A 24,277-nucleotide genomic window follows, 5' to 3' on the forward strand; every position below is an offset into this window, starting at 1 on the left:
TTGTGCCACCTGTGAAAATAAGACATTGGATCTACTGTACGCAAATGTTAAGGATGCGTACAGCTCCACTGCCCTGCCACCACTGGGCAGGTCAGACCACACAACTCTGTGGTTCAGCAGCACCCAGTCACAGTGAGGACAGTGAGGAAATGGTCTTTTTAGGCCATGGATACACTGCGTGGAGCACTGGAGGCCACAGACTGGGATGCTCTTTATGAGCCACATGGTGAGGACATTGATGGGATGACTGACTGTGTCTCTGAGTACATTGGGTTTTGCATTGACAACACCATCCCCACTAAAGAGGTCCGCTACTACCCAAACAACAAACCATGGGTAACCAGCGACCTGCAGGCCCTTCTCAACAAGAAGAAGAGGGCCTTTAGGTCACGGGATCGAGCAGAACTCAGAAGAGTACAAAGGGAGCTCAAACGCAGCATCAGGGAGAGCAAGGACAACTACAGGAGGAAACTGGAGCACAAACTGCAAGAAAACAACACCGGGGACATCTGGAGTGGAATGAGAGAGATTACTGAAGGGGGAGCAGAGGAGGACCATAAATTCCTCCACTATGTAGCCATTATTGTCTTTGGTTGAGCTGCCCCATAAAGGGTTGTTTACATTGAAATCACCCACCCATATAACTGGGTGGCTCCATAACGGTCTCTAACTCAGTGATGATTACTTTTTAACATGGATTATGCAAGTTAACAATGTTTATCCAGCCATGTTGCCCTCAAACCCTGACTGCAACAACTTCTAAGGTAGTGTTTAATGCAATCTTCTGATACTATAGATAAGATCTAATAAATGTAGCACAACCCGTATCCAGGAATCAAAAAATCTATCAAGGTGTATATATTTTCATGTTGTGACTTTGTTCTGGTGACATCAGTATGTTCCCTCCTGGTGTGGAAGGTCTCATAGAAAGAAAAGAAGAAAAGAAAAAACAAACAGAACCACAATTCAAAGTTAAGAAACTTTATTTTGAAACATCCAACATGAATATTTGAATATTGCAACAGCAACAACAAACAAAATATGTAAACTTAAGGTAAATTTCCATACGCTCAAAACATATTTATTCACTTACAGCAATGTACTCGTGTAATGTGAACACCATGGAGTCTACCATGTGTGACACAAAATGTCACACTGCACTGCATTGCTCTGACTAAAATGTTATACACTGCATTGCTGTGATTGGTTATCGGGCTTTTCAAATGTGTGCCGAAGTTTTTTTTTTTAATGGAATCCTAGTGGAGTTATGACAGGCTATCACTGTTTTTGTTTTTTGACATTCAGCTTTTACAGAGCTAGCAGTACAAGCCTCCTCAGCTTCAGTCGAGTACAACAATAAAGAATCCTCAATAATCTGAAGCTTTTAACATGTGTGTTCACAATAATGTAAACATTATTTCATACTTAATAAGTAAAATCTGCACAGACACACAATCTGTGGTTAAAAGAAAAAATCTCAATCTAAATAGAGGTGATAAGAAAGACCCCCACTGGTACCACAACCCTCACCCTGAGAACATGCATCCATTACTCTAATGCTGTGAGGCCGATAAAACCTGCCCTGGACAAGGTGACTCTTCATGCGTGAGGGGGAGGAAATCATTTATCTCATGGGATGTTTTCACAGGTAAATGAAACAGCATCCACTTTCTGAAGCATAACTGGCATCGTCCTGACAAGCTCTGTCCTCCCTTGTTCACAGGGGAAGGTCTGCGAACAAGAAACACAGATGTTAATGCAGCAAACAGCACAGGAGAATTTAATTTAAGTCCTGCTTTAGATGGAATGATCGTCTCTAATCTCTGACCCAGCCTTTGTGCTTCCTGCTTGTTAATGTTCTACGTAAGTGCTTTTATATTGCAATGTTTCCAGAAAAATGATACTGTAACCATCCAACTGGGGACTCCCATAGCCCTACTCGAGTTAATAATCGCTGCCTTCATTACCATTATAACTGCTGCTCACTTTTACTATTTGTCCTGAATTAATAATATTACTGTATCAGCATTTATTCATATTGCACGAGTCTTTGACACACATGGAGCAGTCATGTTTTAATTAGAAATATCAAAAGAAATATTTCAATTGTGACTCAAAGGTATAATGTTCTCACCTGGAAGTAGATGACAGCAACAAGGACACAGACGATCAGTATCACCAATATGACAACAGTAACACTGACTTGTTCCACCTTCTCACCATCCTCATCATCCTCTGCTTCCTGTTCTTCCTCACCTTGAAGTGAAATCTGTTTCTGAGCTCCCTCCACAGGACACTCTGGAGTGTCTGTGGACAAGAGAAAGATAGGATGAAGAAGAAAAAAAAAACAAATTCACTAAACTGAATGTCACATGCAGGTGTCTCACCCAGGACGTGAAGAAGTGTGCCGTTGCCCGTAAGCCACAGGTACGGTGGTGGGTAGAAGACCTGTATTTTGCAGCGATAGAGATCAGTGTCTATGGATTTCAGTCCACACATCGTCACTTCCACAGCGCCATCTCTGACCTGAGCTGAGCACTGCACCTGAAACACGTTAAACCAGAGATTCTCAAACTTTCCAGCAGGTCTCTGTTAGTTGAAACCATAGTATGGTCATTAAACTAATAATTATGGTATAACAAGGATATAGGTACATTTGTTGAGGCAAAATAAACAATAATAAATACACATTTTGGGTTCACTGTGTTTGTAAAAGGCAACTGTATCTTTTTTCCACTTATTTGAAATATTGCCAGCCTGAAACAAAATCGTTGCCTAACCCCTGAACCTATGCCAACTGGTGCACATCTAGATAAGCCTCCTTCATAAACACATACTATATGTGGTGAATCTATCCGAACTTTTCTCAGTCCACAGTCTTACCTCTCCCTTCTGTTCCTTATGTTCCACCTTCTGCTCTGTCAAGTTAAGGATGGACGAGCAGACGTCCTGGGAGCCATAGAGGCCCTTCAGCAGTGTCACACGGAGCTCCTCGGGGTAGGAGAACCGCTCATGGGAAGGTTGGACCTGGTGGTGGGAGGCCTGAAGTTGGAGGAAGCACTGGATCCGTGCTGTGCCATTGGTGCTCACCACTCTGTAGGGCTGAGTCACGGCCACAGCTGCCAAAGAGAAGAGGTATAGTAATTAGCAACTGAAGATTTAACTGGACTGCTGTACTAATGATTGCACAACAAATATAATTAATTTAATTATTAGTCACATCATGTTTGGAGCAACCCCAGCAAAGATGCCTTGCAGAAACCACAATTTACTTGTTTTGAGTTTAACACATGCAGACAAAAAATAAATAAAATGAAACACTGTGGTATGACTGGACGCAGCAGCTCTGCAGGGTCCTGTCATCTTAGCGAAGCCACAGAGTTCACTCTCATTCCCAACACAAGACAAAACTACGTGATTGCTAAATGCAGGCTAACCTGTGGCTAGCTAGCCACAAAGCAAATAAGCCAAGCAAACTTTGCTTCTGTAATCCGAAAAAGGCTGAAAACTTGCTAGTTGTTTAACAAACTTGTATTTCATTCTTCCTGTCAACCTTTTGCGTGGAAGGACCGAAAGGAACAGTTTTACATTTAGATAATGTCTGAGAAGTGAATACAGATGATAGCTTATGTTATATTAGCACAAAGACTGAAAGCAGAGTGACTTCCACTTTTTCCAGTCCTTGTGCTAAACTAACATGCAAATTTACTGTACAGCTACAAAGTATCAAGATTATCATCTAAATTTTGGTCAGTAAATAAGCTCAAAAACATTTTTATTATTTAAATTCTGTAGTGGTGTGTGAACGACAGCTGAGGCCAAGGCGGTAGGCTAGGGATGGAGTTTGATCTTGACAAGAAAGTTTAAGCTAAATCCTTTGGCAACACTTCGATATTATTCTTGAGACGGAAATTCAGGTTCAGGTTATAAAATAGCAGCTTTAATTCTAACTCTGTTACATTACTTTCTGTCAAATATCGCAAGCGAAATATTGCCAACACCCCTTTGCAGAGGTTTAGCCTTTCTCTACCTCTAGATAGTACTACCTATGCCTAAATCAGGGAGAAGCATTAGTGGTCCTGGAGGTGACACCCTTAACAAACATTCGTCCTTTGTTATGACTCAATAAACTACCAGTTTTAGTCATTAAGGCCCATTTACTCTCACAAACCATTTTAAACTTTTGTTCATAATATTCTGCTCAAAAAACTATGTTCTATAGTGTGCGTTCAGATAAACTAAGGTTTATTTGCCTCCATTAAGTGTTGGTGTCCCACAGAGCTCTTGTTTTGGTCCCTTGGTCAATACATTATACATAAACATCACAGCAATACCTACAAAGTAAAGCCTTTTGCAGATGATACAGTGTCATATACTTCAGTCTTTACCAGCACCACTCTAGCTCAGTCTCTGACTTGTCTTCGATTTGTTTTGGATGCTTTGCAAATAATACCTTTAAACCTGGAGAAGATATTAGATGGAAGTCCATGGTTCAACTGTAACCACATATCCCTCGTGTCACTAATACACCAACCTGTGTAATGTATTAGTGTGACTAATAAATTGTTTTAAGTGGCATCAAACTGACATCAAGCTTAAAGTAATAAAAGCTTTTTAAGTCTATGGAAGGCATTTTAAATTAATTTGTGAGTTTTTTCTGATTGGGCTCTTGTCTAATTATAATTTCTTGTTCTTAATAAACTTAAATACTAAAAGTTTAACTATACTCACCGCTCCACACAGGCAGGCAGAGGCTAAGAACTGTCATCACAGTCCATCCCATCACACACTGAGTCAGGAGCATCCTACAGTATTTAACAGTATCTAACACAGTGAAGCCACGCACATATAAAATTTACTAAACGCCCTCACACTCCACAAATTTCATGAAAACACTGCAAAAAACTGTGAAACTCACCTTTATAGTCATACATTTCCCTCAGTTGGCTGTCATGGAAACAGTGCCTGCACAGGAAATGATGATAGTGTTTTGCCAGTAAAGAGAGACGGCAAGTTAAAGCGTCTGTGGTTCAGCAGGAACGCTGAGAAGAACTAATTTCAGTAATTTTAATAAACCAGATTTGGTTAACACCATCATTTTCTTGAAAAAGTAAGCACCTGCTTAAAAAAACAACAACATTCGAATAAAAGATAACAAATATGCAATTGATTGAAGCAAAACATAAGTAAAGTAATTCAACTAATCTGCTTTACTATGGGGGACATGCAGGACAAATCAGGACAAAACCTGTTTTCGCACTTTTAATCAACATTTGTGAATATCAGCTGTTGATCTCAACACGTTAAGCTCATTCTGCACCAAAAACATGTCAAACTGCATTTGGGCTTTCATTAATGACTGAGAAACCAAATAAATGTAATGAGCCTCCTGGTGCATCAGCGTTGAGTGGAAAGCTGCATACTCGAATTACTTGTTGATATGGAAATTTTGATGGATGAATATTCAGATTTGAATTTCTGTGGTTTCTGAATTTTCCAATAGTCTAGTCTGCCAAAATGTCAAAATGATTTCAAGTGTATTTAACTGAATGATTATTGATATTTTTATTTGTATAAGAAATCATCCTGTACACTTGTCTGCTTGTATTCACATTTTGATTTTGAAGTTTTGAATCTTATTTTATCCTTTTTTAAATTGGTTATGTAAAAGTTAAATTTTATTTCTTCTAGGATGTTGTTCTAATGTGTTTTCTAGGTCAGGCAGGCGGGAAATTACCTTCGTTTACCTGCAGCTATAAAATCACCTGACTGGACTGTGACATCTAGTGTCTCCAGATTCAGAAACATCTTCTATTTGATCAGCCCCATCATCCTTAATTCAGGACATCTGTAACTTTCCACAAAATATTTTCAGAGTAAGGATTTTGGTTGGAAAAATACTGGTGCTCTGTGTTCTCAGGGGGACTAAATACATCTGACTGGATAATTCAATTCAATAGTGTCAATAACAATACAAATAGTCTCAAGACAAAAAACGTCCTGAAACCTCCAGAGCAAGGCAATGGTGGCAATAAAACCCTTTTAACAGGAATAAACCTTAAGCAGAACCCAGTGCCAGAGAAGAGAAAGTATCAGAGGAAGGAATAATTCCTCAGATTTAAACACATAATGCATTATTGGATAAAACGATGTCAAACAACAACAATAACATTTTTAATGAAATAATGCTGATATGAATCCACCTTAGTAATGATGCTATAGTTCAGTTTCAGAATCAGAGGAGACAACATTAGGATTCCTTTTTCTGAGGAATATGTATGTAATATCTGCACTGTCTGATTGTCAGTAGAAAGTTCAGTTAAAAATTTAATACCCAAGAGTGAAATTAGGACTAATTTCCTTGTTTTTAGCTATTTTTATATATATATTATATATATATTGTTTATATATATATTATTCTATTTTTAGTTTTTATAGCATTAGTTTTATTTTAATATGTATTTTTGTATATTTGCTCATTAATTCTCTCATTTGTAGACTGTAAACCGCATCAGTTCTTCCTTGAAGATGAGTTCACTTATTCAGGCTGAATAAAACAATGATAATAACAGTTTTTCGCTTTGTTGATTATTTCCTCATAAATTCCTAAAAGTCTAGAAACCTCTTTAAAAGAATGAACTCAGTGGTTTAGTGTGTGATGCATTCGATGCAGTTTTTACATCTCAAGTGGCTTTTTATTTTTAACTAACAGTAGTTATTTCAGTTATTTCATCATTGGTTATTCCTCTTGGAATATTACAATCATCTCTGCAGTTTCATGTTTTATTTGCTGCTGGCACTTAATATGCAAGATAAGGAGCAAACAGTGGAAAATGGCTAATTCTGTCATTGTGTTTTTGAGATTGATCACAGTGAAAGTGCTGATGCTGCGACATTCACACCCACCTGACGTCACTTGTATGTTTTGCTTGGAAACTCTCTGTGGGGGTTGAACCTCATTTTTACAGAGCTGACTGAAGTTACAGTCAGCTCAGGCCTCAATCACCCGGAAAACGTGGTTTATTTCTGCTGATGTCATTGTTTCAGTCTGCTTTACTACGAAGTGCATTAGCAAAATCAGAAACTGTCAGTGGCTACAGAAACTCCTCACATGAGTTGGATTTCTCTGTTAGTTTGCAAAGCATCTTGATGAACTCTGAATTAGTTACGCTCTGAGGTGGTCCAACAGCAAATGCTGTTGGTGCAGCCGCTGTGAAATGTTTTTTGAAAAGACTTCCTACGATGAATCTACATTTTGAAGCATGTGTGTTCCTGACAATGGCAGGCCAGATTCAACTACTTCTTCTTCTTCTTAACTGAGAACCACTCTATTCCCAGTAACACACTGAGGCAGAAACTTGTTCATCTCAAAGATAAAACATCAAAAAACAGAGCAAAGTATTTGTCACAGATTCACAATCTGCAGGACAGGACTCTGTTTTTTACACTGTAAAAAAGATTAGTTGACTCAACTTAACCTAATCTAGTCATCTTGTTGCTTTGACCGAGTTGAGTTCAGCCATCTTATCGTGTAAAGTTTACTACACTTCAAAACGATGTTGCTGCAACATGCAGTCAGTTGACTCAACTCAACAAGTAAGTTGGACTAAAAAATATTATTTGAGATAATTTTAAGACATGTTACTTGAATGTATTTTTTCAAGTTCCTACAAATGTGAATCAAGTTGGCTCAACATGAAATACATAATTTTATAATTTTATAACGGTTCGATAAGGAACTTTATTAACACCCCTACAACTCAAACCAGTCTTGCTTAAAAATAATTCTGTGTCCTCCTGTGTTCTCCAAGTCCTTCTTCTGTGTCCTCCTCCTCCTCGTCTTCCTCCTCCTTCTGGGTCCTCCACCTCCTCCTCATCCTTCTCCTCCATCTGGGTCCTCCACCTCCTCCTCATCCTTCTCCTCCTTCTTGGTCCTCATCCTCCTCCTCGTCCTTCTGTGTCCTCCTCCTCCAAACAAAGAAAACTGTTGTGACCCAGGGCATTACATTTCTTTTCCTCCCATCCTTAGTACATAGTCCAATGGACAAATGGCAAAAAATGAGAATACTTAAGGCCCAAATGCAGAAACATCCTCCTGAGTCATACCGCTAACCGAGCGGTTTATTCTTGAGAGAATGGACCCTGGGAGTACACATCTCGGACCCGATTCCCGATGAAGGAGCACACAGTTTGCATAGACACAGGAAAGAAAATAGTTAGTTGCCTGATGAGAGTGCTTCAGTTTATAATGGACAATTAGTGCGTTTGTTTGGCGAGGAGAAATTGCAACTCTTGCAGGACCACCTCATTGAGGGGCAACTGCCCTAAGCCACACAGAACTGAAGTGAAGTAGCCTAACCCTGTACAGAAAGGAAAAATCATACTATGCATCACTATAAGTCTCTGAAAAATTGCACATTTCAAAATTCCCAACATGAAACAAACGTAAATTTAACGGACGCTCCAGTGATTGGGGAGGGGGCATTGCAGATCGGCCAGCAGGGGAGTCAAGAGGGAGACATCTGGGGGAAGGGAGGGCGTCATAGTAGACATTTTCAGATCTCAAAAACGAGAAGTTGTCAAGGGAAAATTGATCACTCTACTTAAATACTTGCTTTCACTCCGCCAGCCCTAGCTAGCTGGCGCTACATTCTAACATATTTCTGACAACAAAATAAACATGAAATATTTATCCCAGGTTGTGTTGGCGAACTATTTGAGACAGGGAGCCATTAGATGAATCATACACATTGCCTACTAATAAACTGACTTTGGTAAAATAATCTTAAATGGACTTGGATGACTTTTCGCTTCGCGTGAGCTTGGATTTTAAGAGTTAAACGCTGAGTGTGACGTCACATTGCGGGTGCATGTGTGTTGGCTGAAATTCCCACCTTATTTTCTCTCCTCAACTGATTATCGTGGGTTTTTAATGAGTTTCCACGCTTTGTTAAAGTTAAAGTTGTTGTAAATCTAGTTACTTTGTTGTTACTTCATCTCAACTTGACAACAGTAGTTCTTCTGACTAAAAGCCTACACAGTAAAATCGGCATTCCCAAATTAACACTGTAAAATTGATCTTAACACTTTTAAAGTCTATATGGGTCCACACCTCAGTGTTAATTTAACACTTTTTCGAGTGTTGGTACCTTTACAACCTTACCTTTACCTTTAGTGTAAATTTGACTCTTCTTGTAGTTAAATTTAACACTGCCTAACACCCACCAGTGTTAGTTTTTTAACACTTTAAGCAATTAACTCCCTATTTCTTAACTACACAAGTGTTACCCCCATAACACTTAAAAGGTGTCAATATAATTCTTATATAATCCTACAAAAAATGCTTGGAAAATCAACTTTACTAAAATAAAAAGGTAGTCATGTTTGGCAGTGCAAAAACATTTATTGTTAAACTTGCACCACAAATATCAGAACATGCAACAGTAAGGCACAGTGTAGCATTAGCACCACTTTAGCATGCTAGCTAGCAACTCCAAACTATTAGCATCATCTTATCACGTTTTATGAAAACATTTATTTTCAAACTTGCACCACAAATATTAGAACTACTAGAACTATTAGAAATTAGAATGTATGTATGTATTGTTAGCACCACTTTAGCACGCTAGCTAGCAAATCTGAACCACTAGCATCATCTTATCACGTTTTATATCTATGGTTATAAAGTGCATGCCTCGTCTCACTCAGCCAAAACATCGAGTCAAATGACCGTTTACTGCTGTTACTCACTTTCTATGTTACAGTCAGGCCAGGCATGCATGCTAACCTCTAGCTCATTAAGCAGGTGTTCGGTTGGTTAGTAGCAGTGCGACGAGTAAAGGTTCCGTGGTTCACTGATGCAAAATGATTTCGGGTGTCCGAAGAGTAATGGGGGGACATTAACACTTGAGGTGTTAAATACAGGATCAGAATTCAGAGTAAGAAGTTCGGAGTTAATATTTAAACATTTACACCCAGAGGTTTGGTTTAGTGACACTTCCTTTTTACACTCGGTTTTGACAACAACTATTTATCATCTAAGAGTTAATTATAATGGATTAACTTTACCCAGAGTATAATTAACCCCACTAGTGTATGTCTAGTTCAACACCAAGAATTCAACTCTTCTCCATTTGCTAAATCCCTTTTAACAGTGAGATGCCTCTCTCTGTAGTGCCAGCGTATGAACCCAATGTCCTGATGGATTCAAAACACTGCGTGAGGTCGTCTAGGTTCTCATACATAGTGTTGATGATCTGTTGAAGTTCCACCTTGTGGATGAAGATCTTGGCAGTCTTCGTGCAACTATCTGGTCAAGTATGTAAAAAAAAATGGCAATACCACCATGGTCAGAAAATAAAACTCTCACTGCTAGGATGTGAGAAGTAGCCTGCTGCATAATCAAATTAGGCTGTCTCATCCAGCTGCATCGCGATATTCACCAACCCAAACACAGAAAACTTTACACAACTGTCCATGTGGGAAGATTTATGTTTCTTGATCTTTTCCGTGCATGTCCGTGACTGTTGTAGTTGTCCACGCTGTGGTGTCTGCCATGCTGCCATCAGGGTGGAACAGTGTGCAGGGGTAGCAGAATACCTTGTTAGCCGTGTCACATCCCGCTAGCCAGGCATTCTGCTTAAATCAGCACCGCGAAAATCCCTGATTATATGATTTCCCTCCTTTAGTAGAAATTTGCTCGATATTTAAATTTGGTTGCCAATTTAACCTCGTTGCTATGACTGAAGGGTATTTCTTTCAATGAAATGATTGAGTTTCTCCGTACACTTGCCATGCTGATCTTGAAAGGGACTGGTGCAAAGTGGCGCTATATTCACGTTACGTATGACGAAAGCACATTGGGGTGAGCCCTCCCGGAACTCATCGAGATTGTGTTGGAATGCCAGAAATGTGGGAAAAAAAAAATAAAAAAATAAAAAAATATTACATTAGAGTCAATGGGAGCAGTTGGGGTGATTTTCAACCTGACCGAAATCACCCCAAAGGGGCATAACTTCATGGAGCGCTGCCTTGAGCTGATTGAAAAGTGACATACATGTAAGCTGAAACTGTCTAGAACTGTCATAACCACTGTAACGCAGTGAGAAAAATAAAAAAAATCTCTTTGTGGGTGCATCACCTGAACGCCCTTATGGACAAACCGCCTCTGATCAAATGCCCTTGTGAAGGATTTAAAGTCAAGGGGGTCACCATTGAAAACAGGTATGAATCTCGAGGCAAATGGGTCACTTTCTGTTGTTTGACTAAGATCTCAGTGATTTCATTTTATTTCAACGTCACTTCACACAGGTCTACTGCATCATTACTGAAATTAGTGTGGCTCATTTTCTTGTTTCATTTTGTCATTTTCCTGTGACTAGGGCTGCACGATTCCAGAAAAAATGTGAATCACGATTTTTTTGCTTAGAATTGAGTTCACGATTCTTTGGCACTATTTTTTTTACAACAATTTTTTACATTTTTTTTTTGGCTCGTCTGAATAGCAGATTGTCCACTGATCTTGTCTCAGGACGAACAGTTGCATATTGTTGGTTCTCATACAATTCTCCAGCACTTCTATTTTTACGGAAGATGCAGTAATTGCTGTCTCGATCTCAAGCTGGTTTTTCTTTGCCTTTAACTTTTCAAGTTCTAATGCCTCTTTCTGTTTTAGAGATGGTGCTGTGCAAGTAAGTCAGCATGTTCAATTTCAATTCAATTCAGTTTAATTTATATAGCGCCAATAACAATACAAATTGTCTCAAAACGCTTCCCAAAAACCAGCCTGCAACCTCCAGAGCAAGATTGAGCACTCCAGGCCGGAGACCCTCACAAGAAGATGGAGGGGGAGGGGAAGAGAGAGAGTGAGACACAGTGGTTAGTAATATAAAATAAATTATAAGAGATAAAAAATAAAATTATAAGATATTAGAGGACAGAAGCCATTAATTTTATTAATTTTTGATGTTAACCGCTCTACTATGCCCCTTTCAGTGGGCTTTGGTGCCCTCTTGTGGTCCATCCTGCTGCCGCAGCTCCGCGTTCTTGGCCTCGTGGTCTGCAATGTTGATTGTTTACACAACATCTGATTCAACAAGTGTTCATGAATGACACAAAACGCTCGAAGCTTTCTCTATGAGTGTCAGATTCTGGAGACCCAACATGCTTGTCGTCTCATTTTTATCTTTATGTTCGTGTACTTTCACTTATCTGGAACCATTTTCCTGTCTCGTTGCGTTCGGCTCTTGGGACGTCATGGCGACGGCCTTGTGTTGCTGAACGAGTCGTTTTACTTAATGTAGTAGCTATCTTTTGTTCTCTTAGTTGTTTTTATTTCTTACTCATCTTTATAATCTTGAGAAACGACATAATACAGTCTTACTCATTGAACTGGCTGGGTGCCGACACAGATGGTAAAACGACTGTGGTCACTCCACCATATTCTCATGTATTCAACGGCATAGATATAAACATGCTGTCACTTCCTGAATTTCCTACAAAAGCCGCAAGACACACCAACACAGATGGTTCAAGATTTAAGGCACACTCATGTGTCTCTCCAACAACCATCAGGAATAAATAACTAACCAGTAATAAATGGTGCCTACATGAATAATTATAGGCCCATTTCCATGTTATGCATTGTTGCAAAAATCCTGGAAAAACTCATTAGTGATCAGTTAAAAGATTTAGTCTTAGACTAAGACAGACTTTAATGATCCACAGTGGCAATTTCTTTGCCACTGTACCCTGCAAACATTTCATCAACCTGAGGATTGACGATAGGTCGAAGGGGCGACCTCTAGCGTGAAACGAGTTTAAAATAAGTGTAGGTTGTACCTCGACCACAGACAAACTAGATGGAATAATAAAAAAAAAAATAAATAAATAAAAAATGTATACAACCAACTGGGTGAGAGCCCTTCTAGCCAATTGGAGACCATCCTGGCAGCGGAACACGACGATGGAGCGTGAGCAGAGGGGCAAGCAGAGCACGTGAGAGCAGAACAGAGCAACAGTTTTTTCGGTAAGTTCATTGACATAAAACATTATAGACGGTTTATGTGTTCATATGCAAGTTTCTGTGTTTTAAAAAGTGGCACTGACCGTGTGTTATGTGTTTAACTGTCGAGTGCATTTCAAGCTAGCTGCTCACTCAGCTAACATGAAACAGGCCTCTGCAGTGTGCTTTCAAAAATATGTCTGTTTCATGACTTAACATTCATGTAGTATGTACGTAGGTGAATTAGATGGTAAAACAGTTAGCGTACAATTTCCCAAGAACAGATGTGATCATCAAGAGGTTCCCACTGTATATACAATAATGTATGGGAATAAATAGCAAGCCTATACAAATTATTAACTGTATTTAGTCACAAAATGCATTTAGGCTGTATTTCCATGTTAGCTCTTGATGCATTGAATTGTATTCTGTCCATTCTGTTTTTTAACTGTATAAATATTATTTTTTGGCTCAGAGAAATCTATAAATGCATAACCTAGACTGCCAATTTGACTGAATTATTATGCACTTCTATTACTATTTTTTTATTGACTATATTTTATTAGCTTATTCTTGATTTTTCCCCCCATTTTTTATTTTTGGATTATTACTTTTGATTTTTTGTGTGATGTCTAACGCCCCTATATCCCTACTAAATATGGCCGGTGGTGGGCATCACAATAAGAAGAGATTTAGGGACAGCCAAGTCTACACACGTAATTTCAACAGTACCACAATCACACACTACTTTTTTATAATATATAGTATCACAACAATGTGAGTGCTATGTTTGTGTGACAGCAATTAGTGCAGTTGAACCGTCATAGTCCCTTATTGATTTTTATGACATTTTGCAGTATTTTCAAATTATCATAAACCACACAAAAGCTAAATAAAAATAGTGAGAACATAATTTGTGTAGAACATTCCTGTAAAATATTGACTAATTAAAAATCCTTTATTCTTTTTATCACTGTGAATAGAAGGATCAGTTATGCAATGAAAGTTCCATTTCTAGTGTTTATAGACCATCACATTCAAATTGGCTGCCATTAAAAGGTTGAGTGTAGAATAATTTATGTTTCCAATAATTGTTTGCTTTGACTCTCCACAGACGCAGTGAAAAGATGGAGGGTAGACTCAACAACATTCGACATAGACCATGCCATGGCAAAGCATTTAAAACATGTCCCCATTCGAGCAGGTGGAGGAGGGAACCACAAGAAGTGATTGTGATCGCCTCTGAAAACAATTTTCAACTGTGTTCTGATTTGATTTGTTAGGTTTGTTCTTGTTGTGAATGAACATTGGTGTTGACAAGGCACAGCAGTGGTCAATATTTTACTTGTTAATTAACTTCACTACTGGTAAGACAGCTTAAACTGTAACTGTTAATCTGAAGTGAAGTATTTCGAATACAATTTGGCATAATTCTTGGTCACATTATTTTTTACAGTTTTTAAACTCTGCTCTGATTTGATTTGTTTAATAAAATTAAAAAAAATGTACTTTTGTGTTGTCAAACTTATAATTTTCCCCCAAAGATAGGTTCTGTTAATATATTGTATTTATATAAATGTGTTCATTGATAGCAAAAATATTTTAATATCATTTAATATTCATTATATATGTGTGTTAGCTATATGTAAATACTGTTATTTTTTTATACAGTTAATAAGTCAATTTGAACAGATAACATTTCGACGTTGAACAAATGTTAAAATGACGTCTACACCTAGACACAGCCAGGAGGTTTAAAAGTAATGCTGAAATGCAGGTTGAAAAGATGTCAAATTGCAACGTCAACATCTCCTCTACCTGCGTTTGTCAACCTCTTTTTAACTCCACTGCAGAAACAACATCTAAAACACGACACATACAGCTGTGAAAAAAAATATATATCAATATTTACACTGGATCATTTTTAGAAGGTGAATAATGCGCATTTAGAAGATGTCTATGTTACAACGTGACGTTGTGGAGAAGTTGCTTACAAAAAAGGTGTAACTTGTGCGTCCCAACAACGTCTAAATTTGGTTGAAAAGTGAAAGGTGAAAAGCCGTCAACATTTAACAACAAATGCAAACACATGCCGGTAACATAACACACAATATTTGACTACAAAAAGTGCACAAAAAAACTAAAAAGTTCAGCCCCTTAAAATATATTTTAAAATGCCTATTTTCTCATTTCAGTCAGTCAGTCATAAGCCAACTTGGCAGGAGGCTAGGCTGTGATGATGCAGTTGTATCAAAGCAACACAACACTAATGTTACACACTGTAAAATCGAATTAGTTGACCTTACGTAAAGTATGCAAACTTGTTGCCTCAAAAAAATTAAGAAAGTTCATATAACTTAATAGCCATGCTTAGTGTTAACTTATGTTTTTCATTTTGTGTGGACTGCTTGATACAAATTTAACCCCACTTAGAATTACTAAATACCTACTACTTACTACTCACTCTTTATTTTTAGTTCACTTAAATTAAACAAACCAATTTCCTTGAATGGGTCCTTGTCCTTCTTCTCTCTCTCTCTCTCTCTCTCTCTCTCTCTCTCTCTCCATCCCATTTCTTATCTATTTAGCTGTTATTACCTATGTAAGCCTATGTAAGCCCAAATAACAGACAAACTGCCTGAGGCAAGTTTGTAATAAGATCCATGACGATACCTCGCTCCAGAATGATGGAAGTGGAGATGGGCTGGAGGTCTACTGAACTTGGACCCTCATGAGGACTATCTTCACTGACAACTGTCAGCACACCAACAGTGCATTCTAGGGCCTCGTCTCTCGCTGTATCCTACAAAGACACACACACACACATATTCTTCATGAATACTACTTCATTTGGTATGGTTAAACTAAAGCTATGGTCCATATATTCTTGAAGAGTGACACTGACTTTTTAACGTGGACTCCTGCTCCTTAGATTTACACTGAATGAATGTGTACAATGTTTATGTGGCAAATTTCATTTTTATTTACTGGCTGTTTAAATACCTCTCAGCTTAGCTGTGGAGGAAATTGCTATACAAAATACATCAATTACTGTACAAAGTGTATATTGTGGAGATAGAATTACATCCTCTATGTAAGCACAGATATAGTTGTACTTTATTGCAGACCAAACTTTTTATCATGTGCAAGTGCTTAAAGAGCATGCCTTGGAGAATTCACTGGAGTCGTCACCAAGTAAAATAGGAATGCCTTTGAGGCCAACAGAGCGAAGTACTGTCACGTGTAGTGTCTAATGATACACAGAGAGAAAAGACCAGTTAACAGAGTAATTTGCAAGGCACAAGTCAGACAGGAAATAGAATAGGTTGGGCTGGATGATCTTATTTAGAACTTGATTGATGAACTATCATACAGATCAAAAGCAAAATTAACATACTTACCATCCAGCTCATGTGCTGCATCAGCTCACCGAGCTTTCAACCAACAGTTCCCTTCTTTGTTTTGAAGTTCAATGAAACGCGGGGTATACTGGTCCAGAGCCTCAAAGAAATCTGCCCCAAGATTCTTACTTCCGATTCTGTTGAACTCCCCTGAAAAGTAGAGAGAAGGGTGCGTAGGAATGGGGTTTGTTGACTGTGGTGATATCCCCAATCATAGACACACAGTGGAAGTCCTGTCTTTGACAAGCACAGATTGTTATTGTTGGTAACTAAAGTTGGCTAAATTAGCATAGTCCTAACTTAACAGCCGAGCTTAAAATAAAATGATACATCTAAACTTGTTCTGATGTTCTGCCATGTGAATGCCCCTCTGTTCATGGAAATTCACAAACTGCCGGGATCAATCTCTCATCGTGAGCCAGTACCTCCATAAATTACCGCTCTCGGAATAAAAATCAGCTCCAACAGCAGGTGTGCGCGTGCGCGTGCACGTGACGAGCACGCCTGCGACCGTTAGTTTCTCCTCAAATTTAACGTGACAAAAGCATTTAATGTTCCTTATTTTCAACACCGAGGAAGTCGTAGGTTGAAAACATTGACCAAGTTCCATCAAAATTTAGCCATATTATGTCCAGAATATAGTTCAGCTAGCGCAGAGCTCTATGGCTCTGAGCTAGCGTTAGCCGACATTACTACACACATTATTACTATCAAACACGAAAAATATGGCGCTTACTTACAGAAAGAAAACGGTCTAAACAAGGGTAAAATATTACTCACCAAATGAGTGTTCCAAGCACAAGAATGCTGAAAATAACGTTAACGAGTGCCGTTGCAGGGATTACGCCCAGCTCCTCGTCCGTTGTATGTATGTTGTTAACCGTCAAAGGTAGAGAGGAAGGAGCTGCGCATGCCCACAGGTCGAAGAAGAAAAAAAAAGCGAAGTTTTCAAATCATAACCGTAGCAAAGTATTAATATCACTACATGAAACTACTCTGTTACAATACAAGTACATCTCCTGCAGTGAACGTTTCAATGAAGTAAAAACATATAACCACAAAAAGAAATACTTAAAATCTTAAAAGTAAAAGTAGCATACTACTGATTATTATTATATATCACATAGGCCTATATATTATTACATATGTAGTGATTAAAAAAGTACAATATTTCTCTCTGAAATGTAAAAATTTTCAACGACTATGTTTGGACTAAATTTGGACCACATTGGACGGGCTAAATACAACCCAATTTTCAACAACTATTTTTGGACTAAATTTGGACCACAATGGACGGGATAAACACAACACAATTTTCAACGACTTTTTTTGGACTAAATTTGGACAAAATTGGACGGGCTTAACACAACCCAATTTTCAACGACTATTTTTGGACTAACTTTGGACAAAATCGGATGGGCTAAACACAACCCAATTTTAAGACTATTTTTGGACTAAATTTGGACAAAATCGGACGGACTAAACGCAGCCCAATTTTCAACAACTATTTCTGGACTAAATCAAGACTATGATGGACCGACCAGATTTAGCCCAAAAACCAACGTCCAAATGACATCTGGTGTTTGGTGGGTCCCTCCTGGTCCCATCAAGCACACATAGTACATCCATCCCGCTGCCAAAGACCTCATGTTCCCCTTGAGGACAGATGGTACCACCGACCCGAAGCTCCTTCTCCACTCCTCCATCGCCAACTCCAGTCTGGCATCCCCAGGACTCTTCTGAAGCTCAGCGGGACTCTCAGGCCTAGGTCCGGGCAGCTCAGGAGACATGGACAGCGCGAGAAGGAACACGCCAACAGAATACAACAGCCGCTCCGCGGAACTCGACCAATGATACAGCTAAAAATGTAGTAGAGCGCCCTCCTTACGTATTGAGGCTACTGTCCTCGCTGAAGGTGGCCCAGGTTCGAATCCTGCACCGGGTACAGCAAGCTGATTTAACATTTAAAAAGCAAAGTTTTAATTAACATTGTAGATATAAAAAACGTCTTTCTGACTAGTCGTAATTACTTTTTGAATAGTTAGATTTTTCATTTAAGATATCTGTAACATAATTGTGACTAGTCGAAATGACATGTAGAGATATCTGTAATTTAGTTTTGACTAGGCACAACTGAATTACGGATATCTGCAATGACGTCACTGAAAACGTCATTCAACTCCTTACACATCTTAAATGACAATTGCAGGTATCTGTAATTCAGTTTTGACTAGGCAGAATGAAGGTTTAAGATATCTCAAACGTCATGCATGATGTTTCTCTATTTTAGATATCCAGAAATATGTCACTTCCCCTTCACGCCATATTCAAAGAAGAAGAAGTCAGTTCAGAAAGAAATAGGATGGCATTGGCTGTAATTGAGAAAACCAGAAAAATAAGGAGGCCAGTAATGCATTCTCTGCATTCCTCCCTGCCAGCTCCTGCCTTGCACAGGCTGAGGCGTTGAATATTTGAGTAGCTCTGGCTGCTCTGCCATCTTGCTCACCACAAGTGCAATGTTTATCAACAACCCGCTCTCACTTGAAGTGGTAGGTGGGGCCTTCTGCAACGTCATTTCGCCTAGTCGAAACTCTAATTCAAAATATCTGCAATTACATTCTGACTAGGGGGAATGAAAGTTACAGATATCTCCAATTTCAGATATGTATGATCAAACTTCAGTTCAAGATAGCTAAAACTAATGGATATCTACAATTAAATTGCGACTATTCCTAATTCTAGTTTGAGATATCTACAACGTCATTTTGACGAGTCATAATTCCAGTTACAGATATCTACAACGTCATTTCACCTAGTCAACTCTAATTCAAGATATCAAAAAAGGAACATGTAGATATCTCTGAGGTGAATTAAAGATATCTTGAACTGGAATTATGACTAGTCAGAATCAAATTGTAGATATCTCAAACTGGAATTACTACTAGTCGTAATTCAGTTACAGATATCTGCAATTCACATTGCGGATATCTGCAGATCAATTGTAGATATCTGTAATGATGAACCCCATACACACGAATGGCAAAAGTGATGTCATTTGTCCTAGGAGGAATATAGCTGTGGAGATCTGAAATGCTCTTTTTGACTAGGCAAAACTAAATTACAGATATCTGCAACACATATACAGTCTGGCTTTTACATTAAAAGTTAAAACGTTAAAATGGCTTGCCATACACGGGGCGCCCTTTCCTGCGTGTCATTCCCCCCTCTCTTTGCCTCCAATTTCCTTTCTGTCTTCTCTGTACTGCCCATTAAAGGCTATAAATCCCCAAAAATATATTTAAAAAGATAAATAATAAAAACAGCACAAAAAGACATGGACAATCCGCTCTACCTACTGAGCCATAGCCGCCCCATCAAAGGGATCAAAGGGGCGTGACCGATCAAGTGAGCGTGACCGATCAAGTGTGCGTAACCAACTGTCAAGGTGTGCGTAACCAACGGTGGTTGGATGTTGTGGCATTTCTCTTCCCTTGGGGGTAGGAATTCGGGGTTTATGTTAAAGTTTGTTAATTAGCGGTGTCACGACCCCCGGGGCAGGAAGTCGGGGTCTATGTGAAAGTCTTTTTATCAGGTAAAAACAGCGGTGACGTCACATCAGTCCTGCCTGAGAGTCTCCAAAGAAGTAAAAAAAAAAATTTCTGGGGAGGGTAAGTAATCTCTGTACCTTTATTATCGGGTGATTCCTTTTACTAGACCTAACATAGTTTTCCGAACCTGTTTTTCAGAACACAGATATTTTTTCGTGAAAGCATCAAAAATGGATTCTTGTATGTAACATTTTAAGACTTACATGATTTTATACATGTTTCATTGTTACGGTATAAGGATAACACAGGGCCTTTCTTCCAGACACTGAGAAAGCGGCCTTCTTTTGCCGTGCATATGATGAGGACAGCCAGGGCATCTTATGTAAGGCAGTTATTTGATTCAAATGAAGCTATAAATTTTACAGAAATTTACAAGAATTACTCTTGTATTTTTTTTGTAGGCACCCCTGAAGTAGTCCCATCCACCCCGTCTGTATCAGTTCAGAATGGTTAGTTACTTTCCTTCAAAAAAAAAAAAAACTGCATGTGTGTGTGTGTGTGTGTGTGTGTGTTTTCACTAAAGTATTATGATAATAAATTATTTTCTGTTTATAGTATATCCTTCTCAGACCGTAATCTGGCCAGGGAGTGGACTGTTTGAAGGTAGAAGCACTAACACTCTTCCACTTTCTATCTCTATCTCTCTGGACTTCTATCTCAGAGGTAACGACTAACGGTAAGAAGAAGAAAAGAAAAAAAAAGTAGGAATTTTAAATAAATAAGTAAAATGAATCTAAACCCGTCTCTCTTCATTTTGTAGAGTGCAGACCAGAACCCGCTCACAAGGTGAAGAAGGCTACTTGTACCAGCGAAGAAGGTGTCTAACCACTACTCGTCATACCCGACACGCCAGAAAAGCAAGGCAGAAACTAAATGATTATAAGTAACCCATGTCACTCATTGTGACCATGTCACTCATGATTCTGATAGCTAAAGAAGCTGACACTGACGGAGGACCATCTGGATCCAAAATGAACATACCAGAAGCGCCAGAGAAAGCAGTGACTGACCAAGAATAAAATACAAATTTTATACAAACTTAAAATAAATAACAGCTAATCAGCTAAATAATATAAATACTTTTTTATCTATTCTGTAGACTCCAGGCCATACCCCAAACTGAAGCATTCCAGTAGAAGAAGTGGCAGGAGGAATACGAGGAGATCAGCTTCAGGACGTCGGGGCCTATCGAGAGGGAAGGTTGTGAAGACTTTTTGGAAAATACTGACATCTGTTTGTGAATTGACCTCAGCTTTGACTAGGTAGAGTCGTGTGTGTTGTAATGATGAATGATCAAGGGGAAAATTCAGTCTCGCAGTCAGCTCTGCTATCTTTATAGTCTACGGTTGAAGTGTTAAGAGATATCCCTCACCCGCAAACTTAACCTCCACTGGTTGAAATACAACAACAATTAGAGCTTTCAAACGAGCCTCAGGCTCACCACGAACCTTCTGATTTACAGAATTTGGAAAGTATCGATGTAGCCCTTTAGCGTTTAAGAGAAGCTCTGTCCAGTCCTCCATCCCCCGAGCTTTTACCTCCACCGATTGAATTACAGCCTTTAAAAATCCTGGAAAATCCTGAATCCCCCAGGAGGGTCTCCAGAGACAGGTTTAATAACATTGGAATAAGACAGATGCTAAATTTCAACTTTCCCAATCCTGTGAGTAATTATGCAGAGTTTTATCTTAATGTGATGGAGACTCTCCAAGCAGCGGTTGAATGGGCTGTATCCTATGCCAGACAGGGGGATGTGCTACAACTAGAATTAAGGGGGAAAGATCAAACAGCGCCTCTGTCATAGTCACACACAATGGCGGTCTACCTCTAAACCATGTTCAAGAGGCTCTCGACTACCTAGTGCAATCCAATCAAACATGACCATTATGCCGGAAGATGAGATGGAGTTACTTGTGCAGGTGGTACGTAGTCCTAGAGGGGGTGTTAAAAGAAAACTGCAAACCATCTTTGACAATGAAATCTGCAGGAAAAAAGCCCATTGCCTGAAAATTGTCATCAATCCTGGCAACCAGCTCTGCTTTGCCATTAACCTCGCTCAGCTTTTAAACCGTGAATTAACCACGCGGCAGGCCACTGAGCACACTAAAGTGCTACAAAATCATGCGGGGTTAGCGGACGACACGCCTGTGACATTTAATGATATTATCAAATTTGAACAGGCTTTAGATTGCAAAAACGTTGTCTTCTTCAGAGCGGACGGTGAGCAGGCCCTGTCTAAATTCCAAACATCTGAAGGAATGCATCCTAAAACCCTCTATCTCTTCCTCCATCAGAACCATTACTATGTTATCACCAACCTGAAAACATTTTTAGGTGCTCGGTACGTCTGCGGTTACTGCCACAAAGGTTTTACTAACTTATGGCAGCATCAGTGCTGCCATAAGTTAGTATGCTTCACATCAGACTGCACAAAAACCGAGACTAAACTGATTAAATGCCCCAATTGTAATATGATGTGTCGATCCGACACGTGTTATTTAAAACATAAAATGCCTCGTCACCGCCCCACCGACGGTACAGTCGCCAGCAACTGCGGTACAATTAAAAAGTGCAATACCTGCAGAGTGGTGTATTACTCGGTCATCAGCGGCAGCACCCAGCACAAATGTTGAACCAAGACATGTCCGGTCTGTTCCGTAAAGGACCCGGGTGAGGATCATCTGTGTTACATGACTCCTTTGAAGGTTGAGACTGATTATTCGAACCGCATAGTGTTTTATGATTTTGAAACATTTGTAGATGAAACAGGCAGACACATCCCATTTTACATCAGTACACAGTCTATGCTAGGAAAGAAGTGGGGTTCCTGGGGCATGAGTTGCACAGCTAGCTTCTTTAAACACTTCAGAAAACAGAAATACAGAGGCTGCATCTTCATAGCTCACAACGCTAAGGGTTTCAACAGTTACTGCTTCTCAATCATATAATTCAGCAAGGTATGGCACCCCGTATAATCATGCAGGGCAGCAAGGTGTTGCAGATGGTGGATGAGGCGTTCCGTCAAACATACATCGACTCGCTTTCCTTCTTAACCATGCGCCTAGCAGATATGCCCGCAGCCATGGGCCTCGATGCTGTGAATGCTCCATGCGACCAGGAACTAAGCAAAGGTTTCTTCCCCCACCTTTTCAGTTCAGAGGCTCACTTAAATTATGTAGGCCCTTACCCTACCCCAGACACTTACGGCGTAGACAGGATGCCTTCGGACACGCTGAAAAAGTTTAATGCCTGGTGCGCCACCAAAGCTGGCTGTACATTTGATTTCAGAAAAGAGGCAGTGCTTTATTGCAATCTCGATACTGAAATCCTGGCAGCATCATGCTTAAAGTTTCGCGAAGAATTCATGCGAGAGACACGCGTCGACCCCTTTACATGCATTACAATCACTTCCGCCTGCATGAAAGTCTTTAAAACAAATTTCCTCCCTCCAAACACTCTGGCTCTACCGCCCGCCGATAACTACAACCGGCCATTCAAAAACTACTCCAACTCTGGCATCCAGTGGTTAGAGTGGGTCTCGAAGAACGAAAAACTTGCTATTCGACACGCTCTGAACAGAGGAGAGAGATTGACGGTGTTAAAAAAGCATGTGAGTTTCTCGGGTGTTTTTTTCACGGCTGTCCAAAGTCTTACTCGCCTACTGAAGTGAATCGTTTGTTGCAGACTCCCTTTGAGCAGCTCCACTCAGCCTGGCAGGCCAAGCTGCTGAACCTGCGATTGGAGCTACACGTCTCGGTACAGTTCATATGGGAGCATGACTGGATCCGAATGACAAAATCTTATGACGGAGTGAAACAGTTCCTCCTTCAGTATAGTGCACCGCAGCCCTTAAAACCTCGCGATGCACTGTTTGGAGGTAGAACTTGTCCCAACCGTCTGAGGTACACGACAAGTGACACCGAGCAGGTTCGTTACGTCGATGTTACATCCTTGTATCCGTACGTTAACGCACACTTTCACTACCCCCTCGGCCACCCCAAAATAATCCGTCAGGGTTTTAAAGATCCGCGGCTACTACCCTATGAGTGGCCTGTTGTGTACATTCAGAAAGAATCATGACCAGCGCTTGTCTGAAAAGAAACGCACCCTTGCTTAAAGTTCTGGCCAAGGCCACGCAAAAGAGACAGAAGGATATATTCAGGGGGTGCTCCCCAGATCTTCTCCAGACATTGTGTGAGATTGCGCTGAATCTTTTGAAGGGGAATATACCCCTTTCACCGCAATAATATCAGAAGTTAAAAAGA

General features: G+C 39.6%; 1 protein-coding gene across 1 annotated transcript; it reads right to left on the minus strand.

Annotated features, from left to right (window-relative positions):
* Nucleotides 1-982: 982 nt before the first annotated feature.
* Nucleotides 983-4,866, minus strand: cd28 (CD28 molecule). The gene is made up of 5 exons (XM_047601792.1): nt 4,732-4,866; nt 2,884-3,119; nt 2,388-2,544; nt 2,135-2,307; nt 983-1,731 (listed from the first exon to the last, which is right to left on the minus strand). The coding sequence occupies exons 1-5, from the start codon at nt 4,802-4,804 to the stop codon at nt 1,630-1,632; spliced, it is 741 nt and encodes a 246-aa protein (XP_047457748.1). The 5' UTR covers nt 4,805-4,866; the 3' UTR covers nt 983-1,629.
* Nucleotides 4,867-24,277: the final 19,411 nt, after the last annotated feature.

The sequence above is a fragment of the Mugil cephalus genome, chromosome 12 (assembly GCF_022458985.1).
Source record: "Mugil cephalus isolate CIBA_MC_2020 chromosome 12, CIBA_Mcephalus_1.1, whole genome shotgun sequence".
In the NCBI taxonomy this organism is placed as follows: domain Eukaryota; kingdom Metazoa; phylum Chordata; class Actinopteri; order Mugiliformes; family Mugilidae; genus Mugil; species Mugil cephalus.

What these genes read in the sequence shown, in the direction of transcription:
- cd28 (XM_047601792.1), bottom strand. Translation starts at nt 4,804, where the DNA reads ATGCTCCTGACTCAGTGTGTGATGGGATGGACTGTGATGACAGTTCTT. An exon ending in CTGCCTGCCTGTGTGGAGCG is followed by an intron (nt 3,120 to 4,731) that starts GTGAGTATAGTT and finishes TCTCTTTGGCAG; the next exon opens with CTGTGGCCGTGACTCAGCCC. An exon ending in TTGCTGTCATCTACTTCCAG is followed by an intron (nt 1,732 to 2,134) that starts GTGAGAACATTA and finishes TCTTGTTCGCAG; the next exon opens with ACCTTCCCCTGTGAACAAGG.